Source organism: Pituophis catenifer, unplaced genomic scaffold (assembly GCF_029215685.1).
Source record: "Pituophis catenifer annectens isolate HBS135680 unplaced genomic scaffold, rPitCat1.0.hap2 SCAF_1, whole genome shotgun sequence".
Classification (NCBI taxonomy): domain Eukaryota; kingdom Metazoa; phylum Chordata; class Lepidosauria; order Squamata; family Colubridae; genus Pituophis; species Pituophis catenifer.
Window position 1 is genome coordinate 65,041,814 of NW_027256881.1, and position 25,620 is coordinate 65,067,433.

The 25,620-nt window shown below is 46.4% G+C and overlaps 1 protein-coding gene across 2 annotated transcripts in view; it reads left to right on the forward strand.

Annotated features, from left to right (window-relative positions):
• The first annotated feature begins 858 nt into the window (after positions 1–858).
• The window catches only part of SMYD3 (SET and MYND domain containing 3), a 332,825-nt gene continuing 308,063 nt past the window's right edge, over positions 859–25,620 (forward strand). For both annotated transcript variants that reach the window (XM_070950489.1, XM_070950497.1), the window contains exon 1: positions 859–1,092. In XM_070950489.1, the coding sequence (XP_070806590.1) occupies positions 944–1,092 (149 nt within the window). In that variant the 5' untranslated portion in view covers positions 859–943. The remainder of the gene's footprint in view (positions 1,093–25,620) is intronic.

The window sequence follows — 25,620 nt, forward strand, 5'->3', positions numbered from 1 at the left end:
CAGGGTTAAGGTTACGATTAGGGTTGAATTGTTCCAATTATAGTGTGTGATCTTAAAGACAATTCTAAAAACAATAAGTTCTAGTAAGAAGTATACAAGAACCCAGTGAAAAGTAGATTTTAAAATCTCTTTCTAGGCACTGATATTTAGCAATACATTTGTATCAAAAAGGGTTGCTTTTTAAAAAAATCCTTTTGAGTCAATGTTGTCTCCTAACAATTGCCAAGTCTACAGCTTTCTTGACAAAATTTAAAAAGTAGTTTGCCATTGCCTGCTTCTTAGGGATGAGAAAGGGTGACTGGCCCAAGGTCAACCAGCTGGCTTTGTGTCTAAGGCAGGACCAGAATTTACACTCTCCCAATTTCTAGCCCAATGCTTTAATCACTTCACTGAACTGGCTATCTCAAAAACTACAGGGATTTATATTAATACCTGGAGTTTTTTTAACCTAACAATCTTAATTTAGTGTTTTAGACTTCCTATCACTTCAGCGAGACATGCATTGTATAATTGGCTATTGGAGTGGAATTAGGGTTTTTTGTTTGTTTGTTTGAAAAATAAACACGTTTAAAAGCAAGAGACAAAATTGAAATCGTTAAAGCCGAATTAACTCTTATCCACATTAATTTCAGGAACACAGAACACTTAATACATAAATATCTCGTCCTTAACAGTTTGTCATCCGCAGTCATGTACACTCCACGTAGCACTATTTAAATACTATTTATAACAATCCTTTTCTGAGTTTTTAATAACGGGGTGAGGAAAGGCTACACCGGGGAACGTAACGAAGGCGGGCTCTTTTCTTTTCCTTTTTTTTTTTTTGCTCGAAGGAAAGATGATTCCGGTGGCGGGCAGAGCAGCGTCACGTGAGGATCGAGGCGGGAAGCGTGCTGGTCTGCAGGCCGTTCCGTTTATTCCCTGCTCTGCGCGCGGAGCGGCAATGGAAAAGTTTGCAAGCCCGGGCAAAGGCAACGGCTTGCGCCTCTTGAAAGCGGTGAAACCGGGCGAGTTGTTGTACCGGGCGGCGCCCTTCGCTTACATCGTCAGCAAGAAGCGCCTCGGAGGCGTGTGCGAACATTGTCTGCGCAGGTATTGGCTGAGCCTCCTTGCTGGGACTCTAACGCGGCGCTTTCCCCTTCCGTTTCTGCCTCCTGGCAGCGAAAAAAAGCCGGCCGGGTTCTCGTCCCTTTGAGTCACCATATAGTTCTCAGCCGTTAACACTTTAGATAGCACGACTCAGCAAGGCAGTAACCTTAGACAGGAACAGGATAATTCTGCATTGCATTTTCGGGGGGGTGGAGGAAGCCTCATCGGTTGAGTTTCTGCTATCTTTAAATCTGGGAAGTGGCCTATGGCAGGATACGGAAGAATGTTTGCAAGCACGAACTCCCTGGAATAGGTTGTCCCAAAGGTGCTTTTTCAGGAGGCAACTGGACTTTGTTTTTGTTTTTTTCTTTAAAGACGTTTCGCTTCTTATCCAAGAAGCTCCTTCAGCTCTGACAGAATGGTGGGGAATGGAAGGATTTATATTTTTTTGCAGACAGCTGGTCATTTGCATCTTTTTAGAGGGTCGATGAAGCACTTGGAGGTTTATCTCTGTGCACCTGAGGACACCTGATAAACCTCCAAGTGCTTCAGCGACCCTCTAAAACAGTGGTTCTCAACCTTCCTAATGCTGCGACCCTTTAATACAGTTCCTCATGTTGTGGTGACCCCCAACAATAATATTTTTCCTAAAACCATTGAAAATAAGTGTTTTCCGATGGTCTTAGGCGACCCCTGTGAAAGGGTCATTCGACCCCCAAAGGGGTCCCGACCCACAGGTTGAGAACCACTGCTCTAAAACAAAGCTGCCAAGTTTGAAGACCTCTGCTCTAAAAAGATGCAAATGACCACTGTCTGCAAGGAATATAAATCCTTCCATTCCCCCTAACCTGTCAGAGCTGAAGGAGCTTCTTGACTGAGAAGCGCAACATCTTCAAGAAAGTCCAGTTGCCTCCTGAAAAAGCACCTTTGGGACAACCATGACCTGGATGACTGAGAATCTCTACAGTCCCTGGAATAGGTGTTTTTACCTTTGGGGGGGGCAACTTTAAGCCAAGTGTTTCCTAACTATATCTCTCAATCATGGAGATTTATGCACAGAATCACAAAGATGCAACTTTGTAACTAAAATATTGGTGTAAACCACGAGTAATTATCTCCCGGACATAGATAAGGAAGCTTATGCATCCAGTATAGCAGGGACATTTTCATTCAGTAAATATTTTCTTCCATTACTTTTTGTAGCAAAGATAATAATTTCATATACTGTATTAAACCATGAAGTGGTTTAATTTTACATTAGTGTGTTGTGTGAATCCTGATTTAAGAAAACTGGTTTAGCTTTTCAGCTACTATGAATTCATTGTATAGGTCAGTGATAGCTAACCTTTTTGTCGTGTGCTGAAAGCGCATGCACACTACAGTGCATGTGCGTGTGTGCCGGCACCCATAATGCAATGCGTCCATTATGCTCTCACCCCCACACACCCACGTATGCACACGACCACCCCATGCTCCTCCACCCCCATGCATGTGCTTGAGACCCCCTTGCACTCCCTTGCTCCCCACGCATGTGCACATGACCTCCCCGTGCCCCGTTTTGAGCCTAGCAGGCATCCCTGCAGCCTCCTGGGACCAAAAACGGGCCATGGGGGGCGGTGCACCGCACCCCACATGCCCCGTTTTCAGCCTAGCAGTCCTCCCTGCATGCACGGCAGAGACCCAAAAATCAGCTGGCCGGTGGAAGCCATGGCCACATGTGTGGTGGAGCTGAGCTGGGGCGATGGCTTGCGTGCCCGCAGAGAGGGCTCTGTGTGCCACCTGTGGCACGCGTGCCATAGGTTTGCTATCACGGGTATAGGTAATCCTCAGTTAACTATATTTAGTGTGCATTAGGAGTTAATGGTGGCACTGAATGAATCTACCATTCATCGCTGAAGTAGGCCCAGTTCCTGAAGTTACGGCCATTGCAGGATCCTCATGATCATGCATTAAAAATTCAGGCCCTTACCTAGGCTTTCTTGCAAAACTTCAAAGCGTCAAGAAGGCCACTCACAATTTAGACAAGGTGGGAAGAAGTATTGGAGGAAGAAGACAGTGGAGATCAATTGAGAGTTGCAGGATGGCAAAAAAAAAAGAAAAAAGAAGGGGAAAATAGTCTTAGAAGATTAGAATATTAGTCCTAGAAGATAACATTCCTGAGATGTAATAATTGTAAGGAATGAAGATGATGTAGGAAACATCAATTCTCAGAAAAAAGAGAACTATTACATTAACATAGACCAGGTGTTTCCCAATGCCACCAAGAGAATAGCTCTGCTAAGATAACAAGGTAGAGGATTTATTTATTTAGCATATGGCTGGTCACACACAATATTAAAACACTTCATTTTTACAGGTTAAAACAATTAAAAAAAGAGCAGTAAGAAAACCTAAGAGGAAAACAGAAACAACATTTCAGAGTTTAATGTTGAGTTTGGAGATCCAGTCAGTAGCTGTTGTTGTTACGCAGGGAAAGTCCCTAAAATTTATTGGATATCTTAGAGCATTCCCTCACTATATGTTGGATAGTCTGTCGGGGGGGCCCGCAATCGCATTGTGCTGAAGGTGTCTTTCCCCATTTATACAAGGAGTCAGCACACACCCCATGAGTCGTTCTAATTCTATTGTATGTCACCCATATGTGTCGGGGTAGATTAAATCCTGGAGGTATACTATTAGGATTAATATGCTCAGAAATATCTTGGGGGGAATAGCTACTCCACGCTTCCATCCACTTTTGTATGGTGTTCTGATGATTGTCCAGCAGCTTAAGCGCTGTCAAGAGTGGTGGGTTTCTTGACTTTAATCGGCATCTTAAGAGATCAGGAATGTAGCCATGAATAGGTAGAGAGGAATTTAACAGGATCTTACTATACTCCCGGATGAGAGCTTCTTGTCGTTGTAAGTGGGGGGGAAGTATGTGACTAAGAACTGGTACCCAGTAACTAGATGTAGATTTTATGCACCCAGTAATTAGCCTCATTGTATGGTTGAGTTGAACATCAATAAGTCCTGTATGTGAGCTGTTTATCCATACAGGTGCGCAGTATTCCACTGCAGAGTAGCAAAGCCTGAGGGCTGCACATCGAAGAGTTGGGGCTGAAGTTCCCCAAGTTGTTCCGCATAGTTTTTGTAGAATGTTATTTCTGCTGTTAACCTTGGCAGCCATATTCTGAATATGTTTTTTAAAAGACAGAGTCCTGTCTAAGGTGACCCCCAGATATTTTGGTGTTGCCTCATATGGGAGCAGTTTGTTGTTTAGGTATACATTGAGTTCTCTTTTTGCCAATTTGTTGTTAAGGTGAAAACATGATGTAAAGGTAGAGGAAAAATTCTAGAACTAAAACCCTGAAACCCTGGCTTATATACACTGAAAGCTCTGATGTTTGTTCTACAATGACTATATCTTCTGTGTATATCTTCCAAAATTTCCAAAAAAATCCAGCCCTGGGTTAGATACCTCTTTTCTGCTGTGTAAAAAAAATTCTAGATTTTGGGAACAACCCTGTTAAAATAACAATTTTGTTTAAATGGAGAGAAACTTGTAGGATTTTCTTTCAATAAACCTCCACTGGATGGCAGTAGATGAATGCTGAAAAAGAAGTTTATTATTATTATATAACTGCAGTATAATGGATTTGAATAGAGACCTAGGTTTTAGTCTTCATTGTGGTCATTTGTCCTGGTCTGCAGTAGGCCTTCAAGGACCTTCCCCACCTCTGATGAACCCCCTGCTCCATTTAATGTTCATGTTCATTTAAAGAGCAGGGGGTAGGGGTTAAATGAGGCTGTCTTGCTTAACGGCCTTCACAACATGTGACCATAATGGGCAGGCTGCATTATGGTCCTATCTCAAAGTATCTATATAGGGTACTCAAGATACACAGTATATGCAGTGCTGTCTCCTAAGAGAGAATGGCTGGTTCCTAGGCCCTCAGTGAATTTCCATTGCTGAGGATGGAGTAGAAGCTGGGTTTCCCTGTTGTCATCCAGCACCTCACCAGTTGTGTTACACTTGTGGGCAGCAGTTTTCTGTACCAGTTGCAATTTTGTAAATTGTCTTTACGGGTTTTTACATCTTGTCAGTGATCTGTAGTGATCTGAAATATAATTAAGAACCCATTGGAGTTGACTGGCTTATAAATTCAAAATAACTAAAGAAATTGTAGATATAGGAGGCAAGGTCTAGTTCATAACTATAATTGGCCAGCTGGTTTAAATGTTAAAATTTTCACTGTTGAATTTACTTGGTTAATGCAGAATTCAGGAAAAAATCCCAAATTGCAGACTCTTCTAACATCTTTTCCACACTTTCATCTGTGTAAACTGTGCAATATAGATATACTGCTTTATTTCAAGGCATTTTAAGTTGAAACAACTTCCTTTTGTTATCCCTTTGATATGAGGTGAACATTTGTAAAATATTGGGTTGATACTTAAAAATTTTAAGTGGTGGGTTTCAGATTTCAAAAGTTTATAAATTTTACCTTTGTCCTCAAAATATATAGGTATGAAAGATCAGAATTGTTACTGCAATCTTCCAAAGATGACAGATGCACAGATGAAAGTGAGAAAATAATTGGGCATAAAAGACAGTTCAGGAAAAGATAGTTTGTATCAGGCTCCTTGTCCTGTTTGACATAAATAAATAAAAGCAAAGCATCCACCTACTTCCTCTATATTTCTTTCAAGAATAGTGCCTAATAGGCTTTTGTGAAATGTGAAAATGTTGGGTGATTTAGGCCACAGTTGATCTGGAAATGTATCTATAAAAATATGGATAGAAAAGATAGGCTGATGATTATCAAGGCTTCTCTAACAAAGTGGCAGAGAGTATTTTCTAGTAAGTAGATATTTTATGCTTCATAGTGCCCAACATTTTGTGAATAGGATGCTCCATCAGCCTGCTTTCAAAATTTCAAAAAGATAAACCCCTTAGGGTACATTATTTTGTACATCATGATTTTAGGTGCTGCACTGCTCAAGAAAAGGATGAAGTGTTTGTTTTCAGTGGTGCTTTTTTTTGCTGAGGGGTAAGCAATTCTGAGTATTAAACTACTGTTTAGGTAGAAAGTGATTTTAGAAGAAAAATAACATTTATAGCCAAAACCAAGCATGCTGTTTTCTCAAACATTCAACATTTCTAGTTATCAGTATTAATATGTGACAAACTTAATCATACAAGGAAAAAACACATAAGAAACAATAGCTACCGGTATATGACAAGGGTTTATCCCCCTCGCCTTTTAAAGGAGAAATGAGTCCTTGATTTATGATCATTTGTTTAACAACCATTCAAAGTTAAAATGCTGAAAAAAGTGAATTAGAACTGATCTTGCACTTATAACCATTGCAGCGTCCCTATGATCACATGATCAAAATTTGGGGGCTTGGCAACTGGCATATATATTTATGATAGTTGCAGTAACCCAGTGTCATGTGTTCACCATTTGCAACATTCCCAGGGGGCTTTTGTCAAGCAAAATCAATGCGGGAAGCTGGATGTAAATGTTGTATGAGGGAGAAATTGACATTAAAATATGGGCAATAGTTATTGCAATATGCAGTTGCAAATTAGTTTCTGTTTATTGTCTTGGGAAGATAAAAGGGATAATTTATGTACATTCACTGAAAGTTTTACCTTAGGTTACATTACAATAAGCGTACGTATATAAATTCATGTTGTTAGCTTCTCTGGCCTAGAATAATTTTCTTATACAGCTTTAAATATTTATGTATCGGTTTTATTATAATATCACTGGGACTTAAACAGCTTTCATAAAACACAGCCGTTCAATATACATAATTTTACTAAAACAGAATTCCGTATATTGTCTTCCATTCACATGATTTCTAGGGATTAAAAATGGTGAGAGAGAAAAATTGCAATGAGATCCTTTGTTTAAACAAAAATATTAGTAATTCCATTGGGAGAAGTTCCTTTGTTACCCATACAATTATTTTTATTTTGTACTCAACAGCTGAAAGTTATTATTATTAATATTATAACTATATAGTACTATTTCTAATCTTTCCAATAAACAATTATGTCAAAAATATAATTAACAAAGGAATCTATAATAAAAATATTTAAGCACCACTAGTGAAATATAATATCGGCACACAAAACCAAAACCTGGTGATAAAATATCTTTAAAAAGGAAAATTTAATCTGGTGCTGAAAATATATTGGTATGCTTTCAGTAGGTATGCTTCCGGGATAGAGGTTTAATTAATGGGACCCCCTAAATAATAATGTTTTCTTCATTGCTGTGATTTGCCTAATTTTACTTAATGAAGCAGTACTGTATGTGGAGCATTACTACACCCTGCATATCATCTAAACTCTTTCCTCTAGCTGAAGCAGAAATTTTCAACCATTTCTACACCTTTTGGTTTATACATCATGTTAAGCCAATGCAAATGTTATCATTTGTGTAATAAGCAATTGGTTGAGCATACAGATTGTGTTAAGCTCTAAGTTATAGTATAAAAGCCACTGTGGACGGATTCAAACAGTGTGATAAGCCAAAATTAAATAAGTCCTATAGTTTTGAGTGATGCATGAGCCTGGAGTTAGCTTTTCTTCTTATTTTAGACAAGAAGCTTGAATTATTCACACAATTAAAGGCTTGGAAAAAAGGAAGACTCTAATCACATATTAATATAATATAGTCATCTGTGGCCTCAAAGATCCTTTTTTGTGATTATCAGAACCATCTCTAACCATTAAAAAGTGATAGTTTCACATGATTTTGCGATGGATGAAACTATAGCATGAATCCTAAATACATACTACAATTAAAAAACAAAAGATTCCTGAAACACACAGACTCACAGGCACAGACACGCAACCTGCTATGTAAACTAAAGTCTCCTCTCCCACAATCAAATGTTAAGTATGGCAATTTCTTTTTTGTCATAAGGTTTCTAAAATTAAGATAAATATAACTGGAATCGATTTTATGTGTTTATAGTTGAAATATTTTTAAATAATTAGAAACCAGCAAATGCGTTTTAAAGTAATTAATAGATTTTTCTGTGCGCTGCTCCCACTATCCATGCATGGGTTAATCCTTCAGTGCTTGGCAAACAACTGAGTGAAAACAAAAGACTTTTCCTCCCCTTTCCGGCTCCCAAGCCACGCCTCTGTTCCCATGATCCCCCAGTCTTCACTCAGTTGCTGGCAAACACTGTAGTGATTTTGGGAGCTCCACAGTTTTCCAGGAAGGTATTGTACCTCTGTGGGGATAGTTCTCTCCTTTGTTTCTAGTTTCTAGTTTCTTTAATCCTCCCTTTCTTTAGGGCGTCTAGGTTTTTTTTGTTAATTTTGAATAGTTTGGTTTTTTTCGCGGCTCCTTCCCTTTTACAATTGTTTTCTGCTACGTGCATCAAGAAGAGGGGGGGGGGGAGAGCGGAGCTAAGCCTCTCACGCCGCCTGATCAGCTGGCTTAAATTTAAAAGGCAGCTCCTTTCCCGCCCTGGTAACGCTGCTCTCAATCGTGCTCCCCAGCTGGCCGGCAGGCTCAACTCAGCGCGCGCCCCTCTCGCCCACCGCGCGCCGCGCTCACAAGCGGTTTTGCGCTAATCAGCTGGGCGTCGGGGCCGGAGGCTCAGACCACGTGGCGCAGACTTGCAGCGCTACTTTGGGAGCAGCGCTTCGCCGGAGAGGCACGGGACAGAAGCGCGAAGAGGAGGAGCGAGGAGGAGGCAAGCAGCCTACCCCTACGCTACAGAAAGAGCCTGCAAGGGGAAACGCGCGGCGTTTGGCGGACCCTTGGGCCGCCATTGTGAGTCCGTCGCAGAAGACTGGCACAGTGGGTGACCGCACCACGTGCCAGCGCCATTTTGACGGACCCTCGGGCCGCCATCTTGGCTAGAGCCTTAAGCCTACGCCTCCCTCCACCACCAGGGAGCAGGCTAGCCCCCCCCCCAATCACTCCTCGCCCAAAGGGAGTTTTATCATCAGGGGACAAGGCTCAGCGCAGCTCCAGGCCGGCTCTCTCATCGCAGAAGCAGCAATGTCTCGCTCCCCCCCGTCTTCTGATATGGAGCTGGAGCTCACCCCCCCACGCAAAACCTCAAAGGGGGGGAAAAAGAAGTCCAAGAGGAGACACGAGAGTGCAACCAGCAGGGCCGCATCGGAAGGCTCCCTACCCATCCAGGACAGGGACGCCTTGAGAAGGCACAATGCACTCGAGCGGCAGTGGGAGAGAGCGCACAAGGCGTCTTCAGGAGCCCCAGCCAGGGAGTCTGGGCCCTTGGGACCAGCACAGGCCCCCCCAGGGGACACAGAGCCAGGACTCTCTTCAGTGGCCGACATTGCAGTCACGCCAAGAACCCCAGATGCGACCAGGCTGGGGCACATGACCCCCCGTCGCGAGACAGGCCCAGGCCCCGGACCGGAGGCCGCAATGTCTCCTTCTCCAGCCCAGTTGTTTCGGGCCAGGGAGGCAACCCCCACCCCTTCAAGGGCAGACCAGCAGCCCCAGGGGGGGGCAGGGGTGACAGCCCCAATGGATTTCCAGGCCATGTTTTCGGCCTTTTCGTCCTTTCTCACAGCAAGTATGCAGCAGGCTTCCCAGACACAGGTCCAAGCCGCACCGGCCCAGGCACGGCAGCACCACCTGCAACCGCGGCCTCTCCCAGATCAAGGACAGGTCTCGTCGTCTGAGGAATCAGACCAAGCGGAGGAGGGGCCTGAGGGGATGGAGCTATCGGAGGACGAGGGCCTGGCACCGGACACCCCGGCATTTACTGGCCTCTTTCGCCCGGCGCTATTCAAGTCCCTACTCCACAAGGCGCGGCTTACAACCAACCTAGGAATTCCAGGGGACGTCGCAACTACTACCCCGCAAACAACAGGTCCTCATGACGCTCTTTTCCAATCGTCAAAACCACAAAAGGACTTCATCCCTTGCCCTCAGCTCTTTACGGAGGTCATTCAGAACCCTTGGGCGCAACCGGCCTCCCTGGCAACGCCCAGCAGCCTGGAGAGGAAGCTCTACTGCTCAGCCCCGGAATTGGAGGACCTTCTGGCGCTACCCTCAGTAGACCAACCAGTGGCAACGCTATCCTCTAGCTCCTTGGTCTCCACCGACCCGCTAGACACTCTCAAAGCAGAGGAGAAGAGAATGGAGGGGGCTTTCCGCAAGGCTCATCAGGCAGCAGGCTGGGCAATCAGATCCGCGACCGCCTCATCCTTCTTCAACAGAGCGTCCCTCATTTGGCTCCGGCACCTCCAGGACAGACTCCCGCCGGAAGACACTAGGCTGCATCAAGATCTTAACAAAATAATAGCTGCCACCGAATATACAGCCGACAGCTCTCTGAACTCTGCTAAGTTCGCTTCTAGGGCTCTGGCCTCAACCATTACCGCCAGGAGGCTGTTCTGGCTTAAGCCATGGAAAGCCGACTTTAAAGCAAAGTGGAAGCTGACCACTTCCCCATACAAAGCGCCAGAGCTGTTCGGAGCGGCGCTTGAACCCCTACTGGTCGAGGGGAAAGACAAGAGGAAGATTCTCCCCTCGACATACCGGCGCCAGGAGCGCAGATACACACCTTACCCGCTCCAGCAGCCCTTTCGCGCCAGCACCGGACCCAGGGGGTCCTTCTCTCATCGCTCCCAATACCAGGGAGGAGACAGATTTCACGACAGGCAGCAGTTCCGAGACCGAGGACGACAACAGCAGCCTAAGCGCAACTTCCGGGGAGCCGGCCCTAAGCCCGCTAGAAGGGGAAAATGACTCAGGGCCCACGGGACCCATAGGGGGAAGGCTCATCCGCTTTCATCCCCAATGGGCCAGATCGACGTCGGACTCCTGGGTAAGGCGTACGATCTCTTCAGGATTATCCATCGAATTTGCCGGTCTGCCGCCCCACCGGTTCGTCCGTTGCCCAACCCCTCAATCCTCGGAGCTTCAGGACTTAATGTCACAAGAGATTGCCCACCTCCTAGAGGTCGAAGCCATAGAGCCGGTCCCGCACAGCCAGTGGGGCTCAGGTTTCTACTCAACCCTCTTCCTGGTGCCCAAGAACTCCGGGGGTTGGAGGGCCATACTCAATCTAAAGCGCCTGAACCTGTCCGTTCAATACCGCAGGTTCAAAATGCACTCCCTCAAGTCCATCTTAGCGGGGGTGAGACAGGGCGACTTCCTTCAGTCGGTCGACCTCAAGGAGGCTTACCTCCATGTGCCCATTCACCCGCATCACCGTCGCTACCTGAGGTTCGAGTATGCGGGCCGGCATTACCAATATCGCGCGATGCCATTCGGCCTCTCGTCGGCCCCGCGCACCTTTACCAAGCTGGTAGCGGTGGTGGCGGCCAGGCTCCGAGCCGTCCCGATCCGGGTTCTCTGTTACCTGGACGACATTCTTGTCCTGTCGTCCACGCCCCACCAGGCCTCCAGAGACATGAAGATGGTGATGAAGATCTTCCAGGATCACGGTTTCACCATAAACCTTGCAAAGAGTCAACTTCAGCCCACCACCAGACTTCTCCACCTAAGGGCGGTGATAGATTCATCCAGCGGCCAGGTGTTCCTGTCACCGGACAGAGTCCAGAGCATCCGAACTCTGATCCTGCAGACCCTGTCGGGGAGGAGAGCTGCACTGTGCCACCTCTCAAGCCTCCTTGGCAAGATGGTATCCTGCTTCGGCATCGTACCGTGGGCACGCAGACATTCGAGACCCTTGCAATGGTTCCTCCTTCCCTTCCAGCGAACGGGAAGGGCCAACTCCAAGAAGGAAGTTCGTCTCACTCCCCAGGTCCGCCGTTCCCTCAGGTGGTGGACATCGCCATCGCTCCTCAAAGGGTCCAGCTTCCTAGAGCCGGACCGCCTGATTCTTACCACCGACGCCAGCCTTCGGGGGTGGGGAGCCCACCTCCACAACCTAGTCACGCAAGGTCAGTGGTCGCCTCAAGAACGGCAATGCAGCATCAATCTCCTAGAGCTGCGGGCGATCAAGCTGGCTCTGCGCAGCTTCCAGCCGACGGTGCAGGGGCATCACATCCTAATCCTGACCGACAACATCTCGGCCAAAGCGCATGTCAGCAGGGAGGGGGGCACAAGGTCTCGTACCCTGATGCGGGAGGCCGCAGACCTGTTCAGCTGGGCAGAGAGACACCTACTCTCGATCAGAGCAGATCACATTTCGGGCGCAACCAATGTGAGGGCGGACTGGCTCAGCCGCGAAACAATAGATCAAGCGGAATGGCAGCTCCAGCCTCAGCTGTTCCAAGAACTCGCCTCGCGCTTCGGAAACCCGACGGTAGATCTCTTCGCGACTCCAGCCAACGCCCAACTTCCCCGCTTCATTTCTCGCTACCCAACACCACAGGCGGAGGACCACAATGCGCTACGCTGCAGGTGGCCCAGGGGTCTCCTGTACGCATTTCCACCAGTCCCGCTGCTTCCACGCCTCATCCGAAAGCTACTGGCAGAAAAAGCAGACCTACTCCTGGTAGCCCCGAACTGGCCCCGGAGACCATGGTTCGCCGACCTGGTGGCACTGTCCGTGGAACAACCATGGGTGATCCCACCACAACAGCTCGTCCTGTGCCAGGGAGCAGTCACGCATCCAGAGCCCCAGTGGCTGCAATTAGCCGTCTGGCATTTGAACGGGTCATCCTGAAGAAGGATAACCTGCCAGACGAGGTAGTTGCCACTATCCAGGCGGCCAGGCGCCCGTCTACGACACGCATCTACGAGTCATCATGGCAGGCTTTCTGTCGCTGGAGTGCCAACCAGCACATCGACCCCACGTCAGCTACTACTCGGGACATCCTGCGGTTCCTACAAGCTGGTCTAGAAAGCGGCCTGGCCCCGGCAACCCTACGTAGACAGACAGCGGCTTTGTCAACAGTCATCACATGCCCGCCGTACCAATCCCTCGCGCACCACCCGCGCATCAAGGAGTTTCTGCATGGGGCCACCAACCTGCGACCCCCCACAGTACACCGTTACCCTTCATGAGATTTGCCGCTCGTGTTGCGGGCACTGACCGAGGCCCCCTTTGAGCCCCTAGACTCCAGCTCGCTGAAGTACCTATCATTTAAGGTGACCTTCCTACTGGCGATCACCTCAGCGAGAAGGGTCTCAGAACTAGCAGCTCTTTCTGTCCGCAAGGACTTATGTATCTTCCACGACTCAACCGTGACGCTACGTCTGGATCCCGCCTTTATCCCAAAGGTCAACTCGTGGTTCCACCGAGCCCAGGAGCTCATCCTGCCAGATTTCTGCCCTTCACCTCGTGATCCCAGAGAGAAGAGGTGGCACACTCTAGACGTTCGACGCGCCGTCCGCATTTACATTCGACGGACCGCTCCCTTCCGTCGTACGGAGGGTCTCCTGGTCTCATTCAACCCGAAGTCCATGGGTCAGAAGATTTCAGCAGCCACGGTCAGCAGATGGATCAAGGCCTGCATCGCCTTGGCATATGACCTGTCCTCCAAACCGGGTCCCGGCAAGATCCTACCGCACTCGACTCGCAGCGCGGCCACCACGGCGGCTTGGGCCACTCAAGCCTCGGTCGTGGACATCTGCAGAGCTGCGACGTGGTCGTCCCTCACACCGTTCATCCGACACTACAAGATCGATGTGTTCAACTCGGCTGAGGCATCGTTTGGCCGCAGAGTACTGCAGAAGGTGTTGTCGGAGGAGGACTCTGGAGGCAGTCAGCTTCCCACCCAGGGAGTTTAAGCTTGGGTATATCCCATGCATGGATAGTGGGAGCAGCGCACAGGAAAATGGACGTTGTCTTACCTGAACGTCCCTTTTCTGGGCGCTGCGTACACTATCCATATCCCGCCCATTAGGGCCGACTGCCCCTGTTTATGACTGAGACTAGCTCTCTTTTTCCATTACGTTAATTTGAGTTAATAAAGTTGAGTTATAAGTTACTCATAGTGTGGTTTCTTGTCTGCTGCGCCTTCGTTCAGACTGGGGGATCATGGGAACAGAGGCGTGGCTTGGGAGCCGGAAAGGGGAGGAAAAGTCTTTTGTTTTCACTCAGTTGTTTGCCAAGCACTGAAGGATTAACCCATGCATGGATAGTGTACGCAGCGCCCAGAAAAGGGACGTTCAGGTAAGACAACGTCCATTTCATCACTGACTCTTTCAAAATGTGAGTCTCTAAAATCTCTTGCACTAATTGATCTGTACTCTTTTTTCTGTCAATTAAAATTGTTGTTTGTCCAAACATCCAGTCTTTTTACCCTTGCCTTCAAAGCATGTCACTTTTCAAAATCAATTTATACCTAATGTGATTTATTTGTAATGTAATTTACTATCTGCCTGGACTATACATGTGCAATATCTACTGTAGTTAATAGATGGGGAGGTGCCTCAAGGAAGAAACTTTGCTTTTAGGCCAAAATATGACAGGATGTATTAGTTTAGATTCTACAATTAACAAATTTAGTCCTTTGTTGTGCATGTGTATAGTTACTAGTACTAATACAGAGTCAAAAAGTTATATTTTGGACTGATAGTCCAAAATATGCTATAATTGCTTTATGTTATAAAATAAAGCTATCCTGGCTTCTAAGATTAGTTATTTTAATTTGAAGTTTGGATCAGTCTTTATATTAAAATGAAGTTCCCCCTCCCACACCAAAGTAGAATAAAATAATATATTTTCCATTGTTATTCTTTGGCCTTATCTAAGTTCTTAATGAGTTTTCACAGTAATTTTTATAATAGCAATAGCACTTATATACTGCTCCATAGTGCTTTACAGCATTCTCTGAACAGTTTACATTGTTAGCATATTGCCCCCAACAAGCTGGGTCCTCATTTTACCAACCTCAGAAGGATGGGAGGCTGAGACAATCTTGAGCCACTCAGAATCGAACTCCTGGCTATCAGCAGCTAGCCTGTAATACTGTATTCTAACTACTGCATCACCATGGGTCTTATGTTTTATACAAAAAATTATACTTGATAGCACAGATTAATAGACACTATGTTTTATCATGCTTTGGGAGGAATTATGAGAATATCAGAAAGCAATTTTCAATTGAATGTCACTAGGAACTTTATTGTAAATAAAATGTTGAGTATTGGTATTGTATAACAAAAAGAGTCCTAGTTGGGTTTGTCCATCATTGTTGCTGTAAGGAATACATTGTTTCTGCAGTTACTGACCCTTAAAAAAATGAAAAATGTTAGCCCCAAAGTTTTGTCATGATTTCAATAAATAGATTCACTTTGTATACTTAAAGACTTTTGTAAATTGTTTAACCAATTGTTCATGAAAGCTTTTCTGAAACCGATATCCCATTCATGCTTATGCTGCATCTGGGCATAAAATAGGCTGGATGTAAAATTAGTCTTCTCAGACTTTTAAATTCATACTACGCTTCTTAAGTGGTATGCACCCAAGAAATTTGGAACCATAGAAAATGCAGTGTAGATGGATGTACAAAAGCTAAAGAAGACATCTAATCTCTCATTAAAGTAATTTTCCTGTTTATCTTAAGAGAGAAAGATAATTTTATTGTAAGCAATGCAGAATAATATATAATTAGTGGTCGTAATAATAGTAGTTAGATCCACATATGCATGTCAAAATATGATGTACTTAGTCTAATCCACTAGGTGGATCGCACCAATGTGACTTGTAAACCACAGTGTGAGCCAACATCTACTGGGTCGGGGACATGTTAAGCACTGTTACGTATAATTTTCATTCGAAAGTGTTTTATTACCTGCAGCTTTACTTGGAAGTGTTTTCAATATTGTTAGGACTTCTTCGCTTCATGACCAGCTATATACCCTGTGCAGCTATAGAAAGTGGTTCCAATTTCCTTCCAGTTTCGTGGACTGGATTATTAATTCTGTAAAGTTTCAAACCTTAGCAGACTTTTGTTTCTGTTGTGTCCACTAGGTGGAGTCCAAAACATTATATTTTCCCTCAGATATGTGCTACAGTGGGCCCAACCATTATAATCTAATATCATTTAAAAATATTTGTAGATTTATATAATTAATATTCTGCTTCAAAATAATTTACATTTGAGCCGAAGACTGCAGTTGACTTTTGAGTGTAGCATCAGGAGTTATATTCTTAAAAGTAAGTTGACCAGAAAAAAAGAATGAACTTAAGCAAGATAAATTTATAGTTGATAAAATTTAATTTCGGCTAACATAATTATTTAATGCTTTTATATTTAAAAAACAGGTAAATGTTCCAACTCCTAAATTCTTTCCCCAAGGGGTGGATCGTTAAGGGTGAACATTCCTAGTGAACCTGTGAAGCGGTGCTAATACCTTCATCAGAATCAGCATTATACCTTCATTTAAAAGAAAAAGGACATTCTTTTGAGAACAATAATGTTCACAATTTGGACAGGGAAAGCAGATAGTTTGAGAGAGGAATGAAGGAATCAAAGTGGAAAATCCTTCCCTCAATAGAGATGGAGGCTACAGATACAACTTGTCCCCCATTTTTTATGCTCCTCTTTCATCAGTCCCCAGGAAGATTAAGACCACGGGTTCATTAGGGGGGCCATATCCACCTAGGGGAAAGGATTTAGGAGCTAGAACATTTACTTCCCAATAACTCTCTGCCTACTTATCTAATCCAGATTAGGTGAGAAATGAAACCACCCTGGAGGATATATATGGGGTCCCTCTACCAACTTGCTCAGCCTGAAGAAGCTACTTGGATAAGCAGTGAAACGTTTCAAACAAAGAAGAAAAGTCCAATTGCCATGACTCAACTTCCAGATAATTGTCTACATTATTGCTTAAATCCCAAATAATTCAAATTATAAATTTTTCCAAACCAACATTTTATTTCTTTCAGTTTCTTGCGAAAAGCCTAAAAGTGGTTTCCAAGTAGAATTGGTCAAAGTCTTTTCTTTAATAAAAGCTGTCAATTTCACTATTTCTGCCAATTCCATCAATTTCACCTTCCATTCTTCCATTGTAGGTATTTGCAAGCCGTTCCCCCTTTTGCATATGAAAGTCTTGCTACTGTTATATATAAAAACAAAATTCTGAAAGATGCTACTATTGGTTTGCCCACGAAACCCAAAAGAAAAGTCTCTGATTTTAAAATCTAGTACAAACGAACACTTAGCTCTGATATACTTTATGGTATGCAATTTATTTCAATTTCACAGTGTTTCAGTAGATATAGTAGCTTCTTATCCTGTGCACTTATTCCCCCAGTAAGTCATTTTGTGTGAGTCAGGGCTTCAGGGGTTACCCATGTGGAACAACTTTCCTTCAGGCTAATTAATTTCTTCAGTTCTACTACTTTTTAGCCCTCCCTTTTTATATCAAGTTATAAGTTATAGCTGCCTGCACAAGCTCTTTATTACTTATGAAAATGTGAGGGCTGATAGTTTATTTAGTATTTGTCATGCGTCCTTGCATTCAGATTTTAATTATAAAAATAACTGGAAGTGTGTTTTCACTGAAGAGTTGTAGTCATTCATTTTAAATATTTATAGCTATAAACATTGCATTTTCAGTAATAAAAGTATGGACATTAAATTCATACAAATTATTAAATTAGAATTTTTCAGACACATTTTAAATGTTGATCTATTCCAAACATGATGCACTTAAGAAAATACCCACTTTATGTTCAAAGTAGAGAATTGGCTGCACTGAAAATATTTTTGAATCCATTTTGCTATAAATTCTGTGGTGCATGAAATAGCCTGTCAGTTGTCTACTGAGTTCAGATTTCAATAAACGAATATCTATTATAGCCATAAATTGTAATTAGTATGTAATATAGTCTTTCAGAATATTTACTTCTAAGATAGTATCTAACCTAATTTAATTCCTTGGGTAGTATATTGTACTACATTTCTTCCCTTGATGGTGGAGAGCGAAGGAAGAAGAAAATGTATTGTACATTTTTCTCCTTCGCTGTCATGGTCCTTCTTAGTGTGGAAACCTAAAGTCATTGGAATCAGATCAAACTAGAGGCCAAGTTCTGAATCCTGTGGCAGGCAAAGCCATTATAATGTAAACAGGGCATAAATCTGACATATCAATTTAATACAAATCCAACTTTAAGGAAATTCAGAATGTGGAGTCAAATATTACTGTAGCAATTAGCAAAAAAACAAAAACAGCAAGAAAACATCCTAGGGTTCCAGCCTGCTGTGTCATAAAAAGTTTAACAGCTGTAAAGAGGAAAAGCCATAGCAATTGTACATTTTTGTATATAACCACCACTATTTTTTGCACAATCTGAGCTCTCTGGGAATGGCAAAAATAGATATTGGGTATGTGTGTTATCCTTGACATAAATTTTAGTATAGCTACTGTCAAGAAAGACAACAATTTTTGGATTCCACTTTGATATTATATTATTGAAGCCTATATCAGGCAAAACTCTCATTTCTCATTGATTGTGGGTCCGGTGGTCATCTCTATGGGCATGCTCCTCCGATGATGACGGATCGGGTCTGCAAGCTAAGAAGCTCCTCCCCTTCCTCTTGCTTCCCAGCTTTCAGACTCGATCCGATTAGTTTTTTTGAGTCCTGACAGTCTAAAATTCGCTTATTTGGCTAATTGGCTATTCAAAAATTAATTTAAAATTATTCTAAATTGTTTCCTGCCTCGCTCCCCTTGGTTTGAGCACGCCAGCGCGAACGGCTTAGGCCCAAGACCGCTGAGGACCGCTTTGCGGTGGGACAGGTCCCCTTTAACAGAGGGCCTTCCCAGCGGCTCAGCAATTTGCCGCCAAAGCAGCCGATCGGCAGGACTTCTTCTCCCGGCCGTTTGGCTGAGCAAACGGCTGGGCGGCTCAGAGCTAATCTGCTCCGATCGGCTGCTGAGCGCCGGAAGGCGCAGGAGCCCTGGTGAGCCTTTAGGAGGACGGAAGAGCCGCGTTTCAGCGTGCGGCGTGCTCCCAGGCTCCTAGGAAACCACGTGGCAGGGCGGTTCGGCTGCATCGGCAGCGGAGAGTCCAGCGTTTCCCTGGGCTTCGCCCACATGCCGCAGGAGGTTTTGGAGGTGCGCTGAGCGTCGGAGGCATGTAAGTTGGTGGGAGAAAGGGGGGTAAGGGCCCTTCTCCTGATTCCCTCTTTCCATCTGTTGGCAGGCCTCCTGTAAGGGTTCCTGGGTTCTCCTCATGGCGGGCGCCATTTTGGGGGCCGTGATTCAGCCTTTCACCTCGCCCGCCATTTTGGGATTCTACTCTCGTGGGGATTAGAGGCCTATCTTCCAGGATGGCATCCAGACACCCCAGGCCCAAGAAGCAGGCCTCTGTCTCTGACCAGCCTGAGGTTCATGCAGCTATTCCAGTTAAACGAGCGAAGAAATCCTCTGCTAAGGATTCTGACTCTAGATCTAAGGAGGAAATGAGGCTGCACCAAGCCATTGAACACTCTATTCAAAAGGCACTGAAGGATGCCTCCATTAGGGAGACGGATACCTCTGCTTCTGTTCCAGTGCAGGCCTCTTCTCCTGCAAGGCCTTCTCCAGCCCATCTGTCTCAGCCTCCAACCTTATCTCCTGATGGGGATGGGAATTCCTCACAACCCCCTCAACAAGTGAATGAATCTTTATTCGGGACACAAGGGGACCCAGCTTCTGGGGCCCTTAGCCAAAGGGAGACCTCAGCTCCTCCTGATCCAGATCCCCTAGGTTCAGGAGAGGAAGTCCAGGGATCCTCAATAACCCCTGAGTTAGTGGCCTTCATTCATCCGGCAATTCAACAAGGTATTCAGGCAGATAGGCAACGTAGGACTGCCTCATGGGTTTCGGAATCCCCCTCGCAAATTGATGTAGAAGGTTCCTGTTTTTCTGGGGACAGGGCCCAGTTGCCCACTAGGGTCCATTCCACAGCCTCCTCAGTGCAGGGCTCTTTGGCGGGGGAGGATTTGAAGGAAGCTGAATTATCTGAAGATGAGGATCTGTCTCCAGATCAACCTTCCTTCATCGGTCTCTTTAAACCACAGATGTTCAGGTCCTTGTTACATAAGGCCAAGCTCACCACAGGTCTAGGAACACCCCGTCTTAATCAGGCAGGGGAAGGGACGTCAGTGTCAGTGCCCTTATTTGAGGAACCCATTATTGAGTCTGAAGAGATTCCAGGCCCCAAGTTGTTTAGAGAGGTCCTCACCAAGCAATGGTTAGCTCCTTCCTCGGGGCCTAAACCCAATGCCCTGGACAAGCGCATTTATAATATGGCCCCGGAGATTTCTTCCCTCCTGCAGGTGCCGGGGATCGATGCTCCGATAGTGGCTCTTTCGGCTTCGTCTTATACCACTGGCCCACCGGAAGAGAACCTCCGGCCCAAGGAACGCCGATTGGAGCACGCACTGGTCAAGTTTCATCAAGCTGCTGCGTGGTCGGTGAAATCTTCGATGGCGGCTTCTTCAACCGGGCCTCCATTTTATGGCTTAAACAGCTTCAAGATCGCCTCCCTCTTTCTGACTCTTGCTCTCAGCAGGACATTAACAAGGTAATGGCGGCCTTGGAATTCTCGGCTGATGCCACCCTGAATTCATCCAGGTTCTCGGCTAAGGCCATGGGAGCTTCTATTTCGGCCTGTAGACTCCTTTGGCTCAGACAATGGCAGGCTGACGCCAAGTCCAAATGGCGTTTGGCTTCCTCTCCCTTCGAAGGTTCCCAATTGTTTGGGGCTCCCTTGGAACCTCTCCTAGTAGAATCCAAGGACAAGCGAAGTATTTGCCTGCTACCTCCCGTAAGTCAGACCCTAGAACTTTCCAGTCCTTTCGTCCCTTTCAGGGGTCAGATGGCAATTTCTCCAGCCACAGGAGTCAGAGGGTCTTCCAGTCTAGACAATCCCATCCTTCAGACCGTCAAGGGTTCCAACCTCAGCGGGGCCAATTCAGACGCCCGTTCCGAGGGGATTGTGGGCGTTCCGCCCGCAGATCCCGCTGACGGTGCGACCGGCCTTCCCATAGGGGGCCGCCTGGCCTTCTTCGCCAGCCAATGGGAGGCCACGTCCTCAGATGTTTGGGTCAGGGAGACGGTCAGGGTGAGCCTCTCCCTCGAATTCCTCTCCACCCCCCCGACCAGATTTCTCAGATGCCCCCTCTCTCGGGATCGGGCTCGCCAGCTCCTGATGGTATCGGCCATCCAACATCTCCTCGAAATCCAGGCCATCGAGCCCGTACCTCGGGAGCTGCACAGACAAGGCTTCTATTCCCGCCTGTTCGTAATCCAGAAGTCATCGGGGGGCTGGAGAGCGATTCTGGACCTCAAATCCCTGAACCGACGAATCGTCTATCGTCGGTTCAAGATGCAGTCCCTCGCCTCCATCTTGGAAGGCATCAGACCCGGGGACTTCCTCTCGTCAATAGACCTAACAGAGGCCTACCTGCACGTCCCCATTCATTTAGAGTTCAGGAAATTCCTTCGCTTCTGTTATGCGGGTCGTCATTATCAGTATCGTGCCCTCCCATTCGGCCTATCCTCGGCTCCACGAGTTTTCACCAAAATCATGGCCGTGCTAGTGGGCTACCTCCGGACTCTTCCTGTAAGGATCCAGGCCTATCTGGACGATCTTCTCGTCCAGTCGACTTCGGAGGTTCTAGCGCGCCGGGACTTGGACACCACCCTCCAAGTCCTGGAGAGCCACGGGTTTTCCGTCAACATGGCCAAGAGCCCGCTGGTACCCACGACCCGCATACAGCATCTGGGGGCCATTATCGACTCTGTGGAGGGAAAAGTGTATCTTTCTCAGGAGCGCCTGTCCAGCCTGCGGTCTCTGGTCAGGCAGTGTCGTCAGGGAGGCCGGTCTCCCTGGAGTCGCTGTCCCAGCTCCTGGGAAAGATGGTCTCCTGTATAGGGATCGTCCCTTGGGCGCGTCTCCACTGCAGGGACCTGCAGTGGTTTCTGCTCCCATACCAGAAACAACAGCTGGGGACATCCAGCCGCAAGGTCCTACTTCCCCGCAAGGTGCTCCTGTCCCTCCAATGGTGGTCCTCAGCAGCAGTCCTCAGGGGAGGGGAATTCGGGGTCTCCCAATTTCTGATTCTGACGACGGATGCTAGCCTTCAGGGCTGGGGGGCTCACCTGTCATCTTACATAGCCCAGGGCAGTGGGTCTCAGTCCGACTTGTCCCACAACATCAACTGGTTAGAACTTCGGGCCATCCACCTAGCCCTCCGGGTATTTCAGGACAAGGTGACGGACAAACACATACTGGTTCGGACCGACAACATAGCCACCAAGGCTCATGTAAACCGCCTGTGGGGGACCCGGTCTCGCCATCTCATGGAGGAGGCCGAGAATCTGGGAGCCTGGGCGGAGACTCACCTGAAGTCCCTTCGGGCATCTCACATATCGGGAGTGTCGAATTCCCAAGCAGACTGGCTCAGCCGGAAGTCAGTGGACCAAGGGGAGTGGACTCTGGACCCGGAACTGTTTCGAATGATCACCACTCGCCTGGGCTCTCCTGTGGCGGACCTGTTCGCCACTCGAGCCAATCGTCAGACGGAGAGGTTCTTCTCTCGTTACCCGGAACGGGGCAGAGGCCGTGGACGCGCTTCACAGCGATTGGCCGTCCGGCCTCCTCTACGCCTTCCCGCCTCTGCCTCTCATTCCCAAAGTCGTCAGAAGGATGCTTCTTCTCCGGGCGGAGTTGCTGCTGATCGCCCCGTTCTGGCCTCGTCGGCCTTGGTTCGCGGATCTTCAAGCCCTGTCCATTCGTCATCCCTGGCGTCTTCCTCGAGACAAGGTGGTTCTTCGGCAAGGGCCTCTGCTTCACCCGGACCCAGCGTGGCTTCAGCTAACCACCTGGCGGTTGAGCGGAGCTTGCTGAGAGTGGCCAGGGTCCCATCTCGGGTTGCCAGCACCATCCAAGCAGCCCGCCGCCCATCAACGACCCGAATTTACGACTCCACCTGGTGTTCCTTTGTCCCATGGTGCAACCGTCGATCCATAGTCCCTACGGCGGCCACCACTTTGCAGGTACTGGTCTTCCTTCAGGACGGGTTTGAAGCGGGACTGGCCCCGAACACTCTCCGCAGACAGGTCTCTGCCCTGTCCACCATTTTGTGTTGTGGTTCCAAACGTTCCCTCTCGGGTCGGTCCCTTATCCGTCTCTTCCTCAGAGGGGCTTCAAACCTTCGCCCGGGGCCAATCCATAGATACCCTTCCTGGGATTTGCCCCTAGTGCTGGACGCCCTTACCAGGGCTCCCTTTGAACCTCTTAGGACGGTAGGTCTCTGCTTCCTTTCCTACAAGGTCTCCTTTTTGCTGGCCATAACTTCGGCCAGGCGAATTTCGGAGTTGGCAGCGCTTTCCATTAGGGCTGACCTTTGTATTTTCCATGCGGATAGGGTGGTCCTTAGGTTAGACCCCACGTTCCTCCCTAAACTTAATTCCCCGTACCACCGTTCACAGGAACTAGTCCTCCCGAACTTTTGCCCACGTCCCAACCGGCCCTTAGAACGAGCCTGGCATACTTTGGACGTGCGTAGACCACTGCGGATTTATATCCATCGGACTTCTGACTTCAGACGGTTGGAATCCCTCCTGGTCTCCTTCCAGCCATCCTCTATGGGTCAAAAGGTCTCCTCCATTACGGTGGGACGTTGGATCAGGGCCACCATAGCCACAGCTTACGGGTCCCAAGCCTTGCCAGTTCCACCTAGGATCACAGCCCATTCCACTCGCAGTGCGGCCACTTCGGCTGCCTGGGCTACCCAAGTTTCCTTGGAGGAGATCTGCCGGGCTGCGGCCTGGTCGTCCCCTACTCCCTTCATACGTCACTATTGCCTCGACCAGTTTGCATCTGCGGATGCAGCCTTTGGACGTAGGGTCCTCCAACAGGTCCTCCAGCGGACCACCCCATCGGCCAGGGTGGATCTCTCCCTATAGGTACCTGCTTTGGTATGTCCCATAGAGATGACCAACCACTGGACCCACAATCAATGAGAATGGGCTTTGACTTACCTGAAAGCCCTTTCTGATTGTGGTGGGTCCGGTGGTCAGCCCCACCCTGCGGAGGCCCAGGGCCGAATCGGTGTGGTCCTGGTGTCCTGTTTCCTTCCTTGCAGCTCACCATGTGGGTCTGCCACAAATCGTCTCTCATCGGAAAGCTGGGAAGCAAGAGGAAGGGGAGGAGCTTCTTAGCTTGCAGACCCGATCCGTCATCATCGGAGGAGCATGCCCATAGAGACCCACCACAATCAGAAAGGGCTTTCAGGTAAGTCAAAGCCCATTTTATTAAATTATTCCTTCCCTATAAATAAAGATGGTCAACATATTATATGGTAAAATGCAGAGATAGTTATTTTGATAAGATACTGAACCATCTCCTTTTTAAAGAGAAAAGCAGTTTTCTCTTTTTTCTACGCATTTAAAATTAGGAAGTAAAAGGCAAGTCTTGACCTTTTTTCTGTACAGATTGAAATCTCGGGGCCCTTCATAATAAAACCATGAAGCACCAAGTGCCTGTAAAACACAATCTTGACAACACATATTGATACATAAACAACTCCTTTTTCTCCTTCAGCATTTTTTAAAAATAAAAAAACCAATATTCCCTAAGCAACATGCATGTGCATGTTTATACACACACAAAGCTTTTACTTCATTGCAGGTTAAATCTCAGGAGTGACATAACAAAAAAGATGGTATTGGATAGATTAGGGATCTAGGTAGACCAAAATCCTTTTCCTTTAAACGGTCAACTTGATGGCCAAATAGAAAATGACACAAGTGCTATGACTCTTCTGCTTGAGCTTTCCAGCAACGGGTTTACACAGGCTTAATGTCTCCTGATACTGGAAAGAACTATAGCCATTCTGATTAATAGCCATTGATAGCTTTAATCTCCCCAGATTTTATCTAATTTTTTTAAAGCCATCCAAGTTGGCACACATGGCAATATATTTTAGCTAATGCTATAGCTTGACATTGTGCTGTGTGAGGAACTTCCTTTTAGGTATCACAAATCTCCCACCATTTCTTATTGCAAAAGAAGGGGAAAAACAACATTTTATATGAACCGAGGTGGCACAGTGGTTAGAGTGCAGTACTGCGGGCTACTTCAGCTGACTGCTAGCTGCAGTTCGGCAGTTCAAATCTCACCGGCTCAAGGTTGACTCAGCCTTCCATCCTTCCGAGGTGTGTAAAATGAGGACCCAGATTGTATGGGGCAATATGCTGAGTCTGTAAACCGCTTAGAGAGGGCTGTAAAAGCAGTATATAAGCGGTATATAAGTCTAACTGCTATTGCTATTATATCAATTCTTTATACATATTTCAGTATTTATACACTTCTGTTCAATTCCCTTTTATTTTAAACCAAAAGAATAACCCAAATACAGAATTATTTCTATACCTTTATCCCATAATTGTTCCAGGTCTCTGATAATTTTGGCTGTAGAAAATGTAGTGACAGATTTGGGGGAAAAAATGCACCTAAGAGTCCTGATATCATAAGCTTATGTAAAATAATTATTTTTGGTAGTTTTATTTTTGGTACCTTTTTAATAATAATGTCAGCATATTTCATGTCAGCATATTTGTTGAGCTATACTAATCAGAGTAATATAATTTTATACCATGGATATTTTAA